Genomic DNA, 12,500 nt, shown 5'->3' with positions numbered 1-12,500 from the left:
CTTGTTCATCTGCCTGATGATGATCAGCTCCACACACCTGAGGAACCACAGCTCCATGAAAGCTGCTGAGAAACATAACATCTGGTCGTCCTCAGAGACTCACGCGGTCGTCTTGCTGATGTCCTGGACGCTCTGCAGGGGGTCGATGGAGTCGGGGCAGCGCAGGATGCAGGGAGCGAAGACGATGGCGAGAGCGTTGACCGACATCCTGTTGGTTTCCTCCTGCAGCGCGATCCTGCAGTATATCGTACATAGTATCATTTTGTAGAAACATATTAGTATTTTGTAGAAACATATTAGTATCTTGTAGAAACATATTAGTATTTTGTAGAAACATATTAGTATTCTATAGACACATATTACTATTTTGTAGACACATATTACTATTTTGTAGACACATATTAGTATTCTATAGACACATTATAGTATTTTGTAGACACATATTACTATTTTGTAGACACATATTAGTATTCCGTAGACACATATTACTATTTTGTAGAAACATATTAGTATTCTATAGACACATATTAGTATTTTGTAGACACATATTACTATTTTGTAGACACATATTAGTATTCTATAGACACATTATAGTATTTTGTAGACACATATTACTATTTTGTAGACACATATTAGTATTCCGTAGAAACATTACTATTTTGTAGAAACATATTAGTATTTTGTAGAAACATATTAGTATTCTATAGACACATATTAGTATTTTGTAGACACATATTACTATTTTGTAGACACATATTAGTATTCTATAGACACATTATAGTATTTTGTAGACACATATTACTATTTTGTAGACACATATTACTATTTTGTAGACACATATTAGTATTCTATAGACACATTATAGTATTTTGTAGACACATATTAGTATTTTGTAGACACATATTACTATTTTGTAGACACATATTAGTATTCTATAGACACATTCTAGTATTTTGTAGACACATATTACTATTTTGTAGACACATATTACTATTTTGTAGAAATGTATTAGTATTTTGTAGAAACATATTATTATTTTGTAGAAACATATTAGTATTTCGTAGACACATATTAGTAGTTTGTTGACACATTAGTATATCGTAGACACATATCAGTATTTTGTAGACACATATTAGTATTCTATAGACACATTATAGTATTTTGTAGACACATATTACTATTTTGTAGACACATATTACTATTTTGTAGAAATGTATTAGTATTTTGTAGAAACATATTATTTTGTAGAAACATATTAGTATTTCGTAGACACATATTAGTAGTTTGTTGACACATTAGTATGTCGTAGACACATATCAGTATTTTGTAGACGCATATTAGTAGTTTGTAGACACAAATTAGTATTTTGTTGACACATATTAGTATTTTTTAGACACATTAGTATTTTTTAGACGCATATTAGTATTTTGTAGACACATATTACTTTTTTGTAGACACATATTAGTATTTTTTAGACACATATTAGTATTTTTTAGACACATATTAGTATTTTTTAGACACATTAGTATTTTGTAGACACGTATTACTTTTTTGTAAACACATATTAGTATTTTGTAGAAACATATTATCATTTTGTAGAAACATATTATTATTTTGTAGAAACATATTATTATTTTGTAGAAACATATTAGTATTTTGTAGAAAAATATATTAGTTTATCGTAGAAGTATTTTGTAGACACATATTACTTTTTTGTAGACACATATTAGTATTTTGTAGAAAAATATATTAGTTTATCGTAGAAGTATTTTGTAGACACATATTAGTATTTCGTTGACACATATTAGTATTTCGTTGACACATATTAGTATTTCGTTGACACATACTAATGTTAATCGCATTGGTGATCAATGGTGATATTCAAAAATGCGATATAATTTTCACATTTTTGAATATCGCGGACGTGTTGAATGGTTCCTAACAGAGACATTGGTTCTGGTTCTTCCAACACAGTTGCTAAAGAGTCTCAAACAGATCCATTGATGGTCAGGAGCTGCTGACCTGACGAGATGGAAGACGAGTCGCTCCAATGTGCTCAGATGAGTTCGACTCAACTGGTCGATGACAGAATAAACCCCTCGGACGACTTCGCGCTTGTCAGGCTGACCTGTTGAGATCATTTACAGAACATCAGCTCAGGAGCAACACTTGACTTCACACACAGAACTTTGATGATATAAAGTTGAATCATGTGTTCAATGATACGTCATGTTTTAACTACAGACCTGTCAGACGACATATTCATTATTAGTGTAAGAAGATATTCATACGGTATTTTTCTAACAATAACATCAATAAAAAACAAATTGATTTAAAAAAAATAGTTTTATTGTTTATTTTTCTGTTTTTTTATTTCAAATAATATTTTCTTTTTTATCATTGTTCTTTCATTGTTTATATTTCAATGAAGTGTGTATATCCATCAATCCATCTATCCATCCATCCATCCATCCATCCATCCATCCTCTACTATCCATCCATCCATCCATCCTCTACTATCCATCCATCCATCCATCCTCTACTATCCATCCATCCATCCATCCTCTACTATCCATCCATCCATCCATCCATCCATCCATCCATCCATCCATCCATCCATCCTCTACTATCCATCCATCCATCCATCCATCCTCTACTATCCATCCATCCATCCATCCATCCTCTACTATCCATCCATCCATCCATCCTCTACTATCCATCCATCCATCCATCCATCCATCCATCCATCCATCCATCCATCTATCCATCCAGACCATATTTGCAGTCATTTTTGTCATTTTGTGTTGCGTTATTGAAGAAAGAATGAAATCCCGGCCATTACTGAGGACGAGAGGATACAGCCTCCAGCAGCTTTTAAAGCTGATGTTTGAACATATTTTGGTTTAAAAAAAATGAAAGCAGTTAAGACTGAGGACAAGAGTCATGTGGTCTGTAAATACTACAACACTTCACTAGAATAGTTCCTACAGTATCAGAAAACATATCGTTGTCCCTACGGTATCACAATATATCGTATATTGCGTCCCTGTACCATGATATATATCATATCTGCTATCTTGCTAATACACACCCCTAAGTGAAATAGTACACAACAATGAAACGCACTCTTACCCATCGCTCTCAGAAACTCCTCGTACAGTTCAAAGGTCATGAGAGGACTCGGCAGGTCGCGGAGCCACTGCTTCAACACGCTAGCAAGAACATGGATGTTGTACTCGTCCAGGTTCACACTCGCTACGTCTACAAAAACATTTGAAGATATTGTTATATACGAATGATTGTTGTTATATCGGTGTTCAGACTCCTCACCTGTGTCGAGCACCTGCCTCAGCTCCTTGATCTTATTGGTGGAGCCGGACTTGCGGTAGATGCCCTCGGTGTACAGGCCGTGCATCTCGATGTAGTTGATCAGCTTCTCCACGAGTCTGGGCACCGTCTGCTCCTCGCTGGTCAGACGGGAGAGTTCCACGCCGAACTGACGCGACGACAGCTCCGGGTCGTACTGCTCAGAGTCAGACGTCAGTCCCGGGTCTGAGTCACTCGATGCAGCCGTTATCGTATGTTACGCTATGGTTTTCATTCATCTTCTTATCAGTGATTGATTCATGGGAGGCTTTGGAACGATCTTCTCTCTCTTTGCTCTTGATGGATCTACTGACTCCTTCAAGAAACATCTGTGTTTGATGATCTACTGACTCCTTCAAGAAACATCTGTGTTTGATGATCTACTGACTCCTTCAAGAAACATCTGTGTTTGATGATCTACTGACTCCTTCAAGAAACATCTTAAGACGTTTTTATTTGTTCAGGCTTTTCCTTGATTTTCTGGAACTCCTGTTGTGTTCTCGGTTTTATCTTGATCTTTAAAGTATATACTTTATTGAATATTGTTTTGATTGTTGAAGCGCTTTGTGACCCTGGTCTGGAAAAGCGCTCTACAAATAAAAATGACTTACTTACTTACAGACTTTCTTCTCTTCTCTTCTCTTTATTGTTTCCTAAAAATCTTATCCATGTTCATGTTGATATTCTGGCCTATAAAGATTTCGGTGTTAAGGATAAGGAACCACAACAAAGATTTCTAGAAGATTTTAGATTTCCCAACCGCTATATCCTATTTTTTTTATTGACATTTCCTTTTCTTCCCCTCGTTTGTCAGCAATCCACAGTCTTCCTGCCGCTCATAAACACTGATCTTCCACAGACCGGCATCGGCTCGTCTTACAGTTCTGCCTCTTGCTCATTCCCCTGTTGGGTATTTGGCTTCATGGTTCTCTCTGGTCTCTCTGACTTACACCTGACACTTTGAGTCACTTGGTTCTTGGGACTGTTTTTGGTATTAAGAACTTATTGTTAAAAATTGATAAATGATCTTCTGATCTTGGCCTTTGTGGTTTGATTCCTAGCAGCCAGGCCTCCAAGTTAGTTATATTCATGTAACAGGACAGTCAGTCAAACTCACAAGAATATATCCAAACAGTGAAAACTGCAATTATGACTTTGAAAAGTTTGATTAAATACACAACACAAATCGTAACCACACACACACACTCTTCCCACCTTCTTACTGCACTGCGTGGTCATCTTGGAGCAGCACTTCCTGTGGCAGGCGAAGCGACACACTGCGAATGATGAAGTATTCTTTAGAAGTATTTTCGTAGATGCAGAACAAAGAGTCGTCCGTCGCTCACGTTTGCAGATGCAGGCTCGGTCCATCATCCAGATGAGCGAGGAGCAGAACTCGCAGTAGGTCGGGATGCTGTACTGCGTGGACTTGAAGATGTGACCGTTGTGTTCCTCCACCTGCCGGTGAAACACGCTTTTGAGCGACGCAACAAAGTTGTGTTGATTCACAACAGCTTCTTGGCTACACCTGGGCAAAGAGGGGCCCTTGGACTGTATTTATGTGGCCCTTATGTGGTTGAAGATAATGTTAAATACAATAGAATAATAATTTGACCATATTTATCTTGATTTCATTACTTGATTTTACAGTTTTCGCTCCTTTATTTTATTTTGGCCCCTCACATCAACCACTGTATAAAATGTGGCCCCTGAGAGAACGTAACTGCCCACCTACAGTTGAGAAATGCTCCATTAGATAGACTCTATTTATTTTCCATAATGAAAAAAAAAAACTAAAATATTTCAGGCAGTGAGAATTTTTTTTTTATATATCGAAAAAAAAGAATTTTGGCAGAAATAATTGAAAAGTCATAAATAACGACTGGTTTTCCAGACATTAATGCTGCGGCTGATCATCGTTCAAGTGGATACACTTTATATTTTATCATATACCGTATTTTCCGGACTATAAGTGTCTCCGGAGCACAAGTCGCTCCAGACATAAAATGCATAATAAAGAAGTAAAAACATATATAAGTCGCACTGGAGTATAAGTCGCATTTTTGGGGGAAATTGATTTGATAAAATCCAACAACAGACATGTGATCTTGAAAGACAATTTAAAATAAAACTAGAGGCAACAACAGAATAATGTTACGTTACATGAAGTGAGAACCTGGTATGTTAACATAACATATGAAGAGTTATTCAGAGAACTATAGCATAAATAACTAACAAGTTTACCAAACCATCCGTGTAACTCCAAATAACTCTTCATCCTCGTGTCACTTTTAAACAACTAACTAACTCCGGAGGTAGAAGATGCTTCCTCTTCTACGTGGAAATGATCAACACAGGCCTAGAGCGCCCTCTGGTGGTTTAGTGTGAAAATAACATGTGAAATGATATACCGATAATAATGTGGTAATAATGTCACACATAAGTCGCTCCAGAGTATAATCTCACCCCCGGACAAACTATGAAAAAAACTGCCACTTATAGTCCAGAAAATACGGTAGTTGAGACTGAAAACCTTCAGATGTGCCACAAGGAGAAAACCTTAAACCATGGACTCACAACATCAGTTTCTTTCTTCCTTCTCTTCTTTCGTTCCCGCTTCAAGGTCTGAAACCATACGAAGCACATTCTTAAAGACGCACATTTATATCATAACATGGACGTCTTTGCCAAATATATGATAATAAAATTCAACACGACAGACTGATGGTAGAAACACTAACCCTGCCGATGGTTCCCTCCGTCGGCTTGTGTTCCGTCATGAACTCGTCCAGGAACACTTTGAAAGTGTTGACCCACACTTTGACGGGCGACTCTTTCCAGTCGCGCTGCTCCAGCCTCATGGTCTTCTCCAGGATGTGCTCGAACAGAGCGTTCAGGTCCTTGTAGCGGATGCTTTTCCCATCATCCATCTGGTTCAAAAAACAAAAAAAAACGAAAGAAAATGAGATGAAGACGAGGATTTGGGTTCGTGGTTTTCGTGAAGGATTTCAAGACTCACAGCCAGAGCAGTGGAATACGAGTTGAAGATGTTGATCCTGAACTCTTTGAGCGCTTTTTTAAAGACCACGTCCACCATGGTGTCCTTCTTCCCGTTCTGAGAGTCCAGGTCAGCGATCTGTAGAGAGAAGATCCTCGTTTGAATTGAATTATTTTACTTAAGCGCCACTGAAAGAGCTTTATAAGTGCTTCATGAAGCTTCATAACCCTGAGGGACAGTTAAAAACATCTAAAATCGGACACTGCTTCATGAAGCTTCATAAAACTGAGGGACAGTTAAAAACATCTAAATTTGGACACTGCTTCATGAAGCTTCATAAGACAGAGGGACAGTTAAAAACATCTAAATTTGGACACTGCTTCATGAAGCTTCATAAGACAGAGGGACAGTTAAAAAGATCTAAAATTGGAAACTGCTTCATGAAGCTTCATAAGACAGAGGGACAGTTAAAAACATCTAAATTTGGACACTGCTTCATGAAGCTTCATAAGACAGAGGGACAGTTAAAAAGATCTAAATTTGGACACTGCTTCATGAAGCTTCATAAGACAGAGGGACAGTTAAAAAGATCTAAAATTGGACACTGCTTCATGAAGCTTCATAAGACAGGGGGACAGTTAAAAACATCTAAATTTGGACACTGCTTCATGAAGCTTCATAAGACAGAGGGACAGTTAAAAACATCTAAATTTGGACACTGCTTCATGAAGCTTCATAAGACAGAGGGACAGTTAAAAACATCTAAATTTGGACACTGCTTCATGAAGCTTCATAAGACAGAGGGACAGTTAAAAACATCTAAATTTGGACACTGCTTCATGAAGCTTCATAAGACAGAGGGACAGTTAAAAAGATCTTAAATTGGACACTGCTTCATGAAGCTCCATAAAACTGAGGGACAGTTAAAAAGATCTAAAATTGGACACTGCTTCATGAAGCTTCAAAAGACTGAGGGACAGTTAAAAAGATCTTAAATTGGACACTGCTTCATGAAGCTTCATAAAACTGAGGGACAGTTAAAAAGATCTAAAATTGGACACTTCTTCATGAAGCTTCATAAGACTGAGGGACAGTTAAAAAGATCTTAAATTGGACACTGCTTCATGAAGCTTCATAAGACAGAGGGACAGTTAAAAAGATCTCAAATTGGACACTGCTTCATGAAGCTTCATAAGAAAGAGGGACAGTTAAAAAGATCTAAAATTGGACACTGCTTCATGAAGCTTCATAAGACAGAGGGACAGTTAAATAGATCTAAAATTGGACACTGCCTCATGAAGCTTCATAAGACAGAGGGACAGTTAAAAAGATCTAAAATTGGACACTGCTTCATGAAGCTTCATAAGACAGAGGGAAAGTTAAAAAGATCTAAAATTGGACACTGCTTCATGAAGCTTCATAAGACTGAGGGACAGTTAAAAACATCTAAAATTGGACACTGCTTCATGAAGCTTCATAAGACAGAGGGACAGTTAAAAAGATCTAAAATTGGACACTGCTTCATGAAGCTTCATAAGACTGAGGGACAGTTAAAAACATCTAAAATCGGACACTGCTTCATGAAGCTCCATAAAACTGAGGGACAGTTAAAAAGATCTAAAATTGGACACTGCTTCATGAAGCTTCAAAAGACTGAGGGACAGTTAAAAAGATCTTAAATTGGACACTGCTTCATGAAGCTTCATAAAACTGAGGGACAGTTAAAAAGATCTAAAATTGGACACTGCTTCATGAAGCTTCATAAGACTGAGGGACAGTTAAAAAGATCTTAAATTGGACACTGCTTCATGAAGCTTCATAAGACAGAGGGACAGTTAAAAAGATCTCAAATTGGACACTGCTTCATGAAGCTTCATAAGAAAGAGGGACAGTTAAAAAGATCTAAAATTGGACACTGCTTCATGAAGCTTCATAAGACAGAGGGACAGTTAAATAGATCTAAAATTGGACACTGCCTCATGAAGCTTCATAAGACAGAGGGACAGTTAAAAAGATCTAAAATTGGACACTGCTTCATGAAGCTTCATAAGACAGAGGGACAGTTAAAAAGATCTAAAATTGGACACTGCTTCATGAAGCTTCATAAGACTGAGGGACAGTTAAAAACATCTAAAATTGGACACTGCTTCATGAAGCTTCATAAGACAGAGGGACAGTTAAAAAGATCTAAAATTGGACACTGCTTCATGAAGCTTCATAAGACAGAGGGACAGTTAAAAAGATCTAAAATTGGACACTGCTTCATGAAGCTTCATAAGACAGAGGGACAGTTAAAAAGATCTAAAATTGGACACTGCTTCATGAAGCTCCATAAAACTGAGGGACAGTTAAAAAGATCTAAAATTGGACACTGCTTCATGAAGCTTCATAAGACAGAGGGACAGTTAAAAAGATCTAAATTGGACACTGCTTCATGAAGCTCCATAAAACTGAGGGACAGTTAAAAAGATCTAAAATTGGACACTGCTTCATGAAGCTTCATAAGACTGAGGGACAGTTAAAAACATCTAAAATTGGACACTGCTTCATGAAGCTCCATAAAACTGCGGGACAGTTAAAAAGATCTAAAATTGGACACTGCTTCATGAAGCTTCATAAGACAGAGGGACAGTTAAAAAGATCTAAAATTGGACACTGCTTCATGAAGCTCCATAAAACTGAGGGACAGTTAAAAAGATCTAAAATTGGACACTGCTTCATGAAGCTTCATAAGTCTCGAAAAGCGCTATATAAATAAATATTACTTACTTACTTACTTACAGGGGGACAGTTAAACATATCTTAAATTGGACACTGCTTCATGAAGCTTCATAAGACAGAGGGACAGTTAAAAAGATCTAAAATTGGACACTGCTTCATGAAGCTTCATAAGACAGAGGGACAGTTAAAACGATCTAAAATTGGACACTGCTTCATGAAGCTTCATAAGACTGAGGGACAGTTAAAAAGATCTAAAATTGGACACTGCTTCATTAAGCTTCATAAGACAGAGGGACAGTTAAAAAGATCTTAAATTGGACACTGCTTCATGAAGCTTCATAAGACAGAGGGACAGTTAAAAACATCTAAAATTGGACACTGCTTCATGAAGCTTCATAAGACAGAGGGACAGTTAAAAAGATCTAAAATTGGACACTGCTTCATGAAGCTTCATAAGACAGAGGGACAGTTAAATATATCTAAAATTGGACACTGCTTCATGAAGCTTCATAAGACAGAGGGACAGTTAAAAAGATCTAAAATTGGACACTGCTTCCTGAAGCTTTATAAGACTGAGGGACAGTTAAAAACATCTAAAATCGGACACTGCTTCATGAAGCTTCATAAGACAGAGGGACAGTTAAAAAAATCTAAAATCGGACACTGCTTCATGAAGCTTCATAAGACAGAGGGACAGTTAAAAACATCTAAAATTGGACACTGCTTCATGAAGCTTCATAAGACAGAGGGACAGTTAAAAATATCTTAAATTGGACACTGCTTCATGAAGCTTCATAAGACAGAGGGACAGTTAAATATATCTAAAATTGGACACTGCTTCATGAAGCTTCATAAGACAGAGGGACAGTTAAAAACATCTAAAATTGGACACTGCTTCATGAAGCTTCATAAGACAGAGGGACAGTTAAAAATATCTTAAATTGGACACTGCTTCATGAAGCTTCATAAGACAGAGGGACAGTTAAAAAGATCTAAAATTGGACACTGCTTCATGAAGCTTCATAAGACAGAGGGACAGTTAAAAAGATCTAAAATTGGACACTGCTTCATGAAGCTTCATAAGACAGAGGGACAGTTAAAAAGATCTAAAATGGGACACTGCTTCATGAAGCTTCATAAGACTGAGGGACAGTTAAAAAGATCTAAAATTGGACACTGCTTCATGAAGCTTCATAAGACAGAGGGACAGTTAAAAATATATTAAATTGGACACTGCTTCATGAAGCTTCATAAGACAGAGGGACAGTTAAAAATATATTAAATTGGACACTGCTTCATGAAGCTTCATAAGACAGAGGGACAGTTAAAAAGATCTAAAATTGGACACTGCTTCATGAAGCTTCATAAGACTGAGGGACAGTTAAAAAGATCTAAAATTGGACACTGCTTCATGAAGCTTCATAAGACAGAGGGACAGTTAAAAATATATTAAATTGGACACTGCTTCATGAAGCTTCATAAGACAGAGGGACAGTTAAAAACATCTAAAATCGGACAATGCTTCATGAAGCTTCATAAGACAGAGGGACAGTTAAAAAGATCTAAAATTGGACACTGCTTCATGAAGCTTCATAAGACAGAGGGACAGTTAAAAAGATCTAAAATTGGACACTGCTTCATGAAGCTTCATAAGACAGAGGGACAGTTAAAAAGATCTTAAATGGACGGAGACTCACCTTCTTCATGAGGAAGTCGTTCATGCTGCGGTAGTCGTGCGCAGACGTGAGGATGTGCAGAGCGTCGTTCTGCCAGTGTATGGGCTCCACGGCGACGCTGCTGATCTTCAGACTGCAGCGCCTCCTTGTGGTCGCCGGCTCCTTGTTCTCCTTAGTGGTCCCTTGATGAGGCTCGTCCAAGACGGGACTGTGAGGATGAGACGTGACGTCTGCGGCGGAGCAAGAGAGTCGGTGAAGGAAATGAAATGATTCTTTTTTAAATGTATAAATAATTACCGTCTCCCGTGTGACTTTGGTTTGTTTGCTTCTCTGAGGACGACTTCTTATCGCTGTGTTTGGTTTTACTCCAGAATCTCATCTTTCCTCGTATCCTGCACGGAAGGTTTGGTCACATTTGAAACAGATTTGATTCTTGGTAACAATAAGATTTAATTTTTTCCTTTTTGGATTTGTATTTTTTTGTGAATATTAAAAGAAAAAGATGCATATTTTTGCTTTTCAAATATCATTTTATAGTAAAACAGTAAAATAATAAATCATTTTAAATTACAATTAACAATGAAATATTCAGAACTTCGGGTCAAACAGGAAACAGGAAGTAGTCGCAGTCTTTACCTTCCTTCTTGGCTCGAGGCTTTTACGAATTTAACCAAATCTCCGGAGGACATGGCCTTGTGAATCTTCTTCTGCTCCTTGTGAGATCCCTGCAGAGATGAACATCATGGACTGACTGTTTAGAAACATCTACAGAACAACAGAGATCCTGACAGACGTTTGTGACTCAGGAAAGAACCAACCCTGGAAAACTATGTGTGAATGACGGAGAAATCATACATTTATCGTGGAGTAATATTACGTTAATCAAAGAGTAATACTACGGAGCCTTTTGGCGTAATACTACAGTGACTTGCCGAGTAATACTACGTGAATTCGCGGAGTAATCATACATTTATCGTGGAGTAATATTACGTGACTCGCGGAGTAATACTACGTTAATCAAAGAGTAATACTACGGAGCCTTTTGGCGTAATACTACAGTGACGTGAATTCGCGGAGTAATCATACATTTATCGTGGAGTAATATTACGTGACTCGCAGAGTAATACTACGTTAATCAAAGAGTAATACTACGGAGCCTTTTGGCGTAATACTACAGTGACTTGCCGAGTAATACTACGTGAATTCGGGGAGTAATCATACATTAATCGTGGAGTTATACTATGGTGACACTTTGAGTAATACTACAGGAATAAAATAGTAATACTACGTGAATCGTGGAGTAATACTGCATGAATCACAAAGTAATAGTACGTGACTCGTGGAGTAATACTACATAAATCACAGAGTAATACTACGCAACTCGTTGAGTAATACTACATGAATCACAGTGTGTGCTTCTGTGCATGTGTTTGTGTGCTTCTGTGCGGGTGTGTGTGTGTGTGTGTGTGTGTGTGTGTGTGTGTGTGTGTGTGTGTGCTTCTGTGCAGATGTGTGTGTGTGTGCTTCTGTGCAGGTGCGTGTGCGTGTATGTGCGTGTGTGCGCGTGTGTGTATGTGCGCGTGTGTGTATGTGCGCGTGTGTGTATGTGCATGTGCGTGTGTGTGTGTGTGTGTGTATGTGCGCGCGTGTGTGTGTGTATGTGCGCGCGTGTGTGTGTATGTGCGCGTGTGTGTGTATGTGCGTGTGTGTGTGCGCGTGTGTGTATGTGCGCGTGTGTG

At 37.8% G+C, this 12,500-nt stretch overlaps 1 protein-coding gene across 1 annotated transcript in view; it reads right to left on the bottom strand.

Moving 5' to 3' along the window:
• The window catches only part of LOC148074400 (unconventional myosin-IXAa-like), a 59,766-nt gene that overhangs the window by 5,703 nt on the left and 41,563 nt on the right, over window positions 1-12,500 (bottom strand). The window contains exons 26-38 of the mRNA XM_087796614.1: window positions 11,398-11,486; window positions 11,059-11,153; window positions 10,783-10,991; window positions 6,386-6,502; window positions 6,108-6,296; window positions 5,944-5,991; window positions 4,713-4,824; window positions 4,582-4,643; window positions 3,331-3,523; window positions 3,133-3,261; window positions 2,023-2,128; window positions 104-235; window positions 1-37 (exon numbers count right to left, since the gene is read on the bottom strand). The exon at window positions 1-37 is cut by the window's left edge and continues 87 nt beyond it. Of these exons, the coding sequence (XP_087652740.1) occupies window positions 1-37; window positions 104-235; window positions 2,023-2,128; window positions 3,133-3,261; window positions 3,331-3,523; window positions 4,582-4,643; window positions 4,713-4,824; window positions 5,944-5,991; window positions 6,108-6,296; window positions 6,386-6,502; window positions 10,783-10,991; window positions 11,059-11,153; window positions 11,398-11,486 (1,518 nt within the window). The remainder of the gene's footprint in view (window positions 38-103; window positions 236-2,022; window positions 2,129-3,132; window positions 3,262-3,330; window positions 3,524-4,581; window positions 4,644-4,712; window positions 4,825-5,943; window positions 5,992-6,107; window positions 6,297-6,385; window positions 6,503-10,782; window positions 10,992-11,058; window positions 11,154-11,397; window positions 11,487-12,500) is intronic.

The sequence above is a fragment of the Callionymus lyra genome, chromosome 8, assembly GCF_982586985.1.
Source record: "Callionymus lyra chromosome 8, fCalLyr1.hap1.1, whole genome shotgun sequence".
In the NCBI taxonomy this organism is placed as follows: Eukaryota; Metazoa; Chordata; class Actinopteri; order Syngnathiformes; family Callionymidae; genus Callionymus; species Callionymus lyra.
This window is presented reverse-complemented; position numbering and strand designations above follow the sequence as displayed.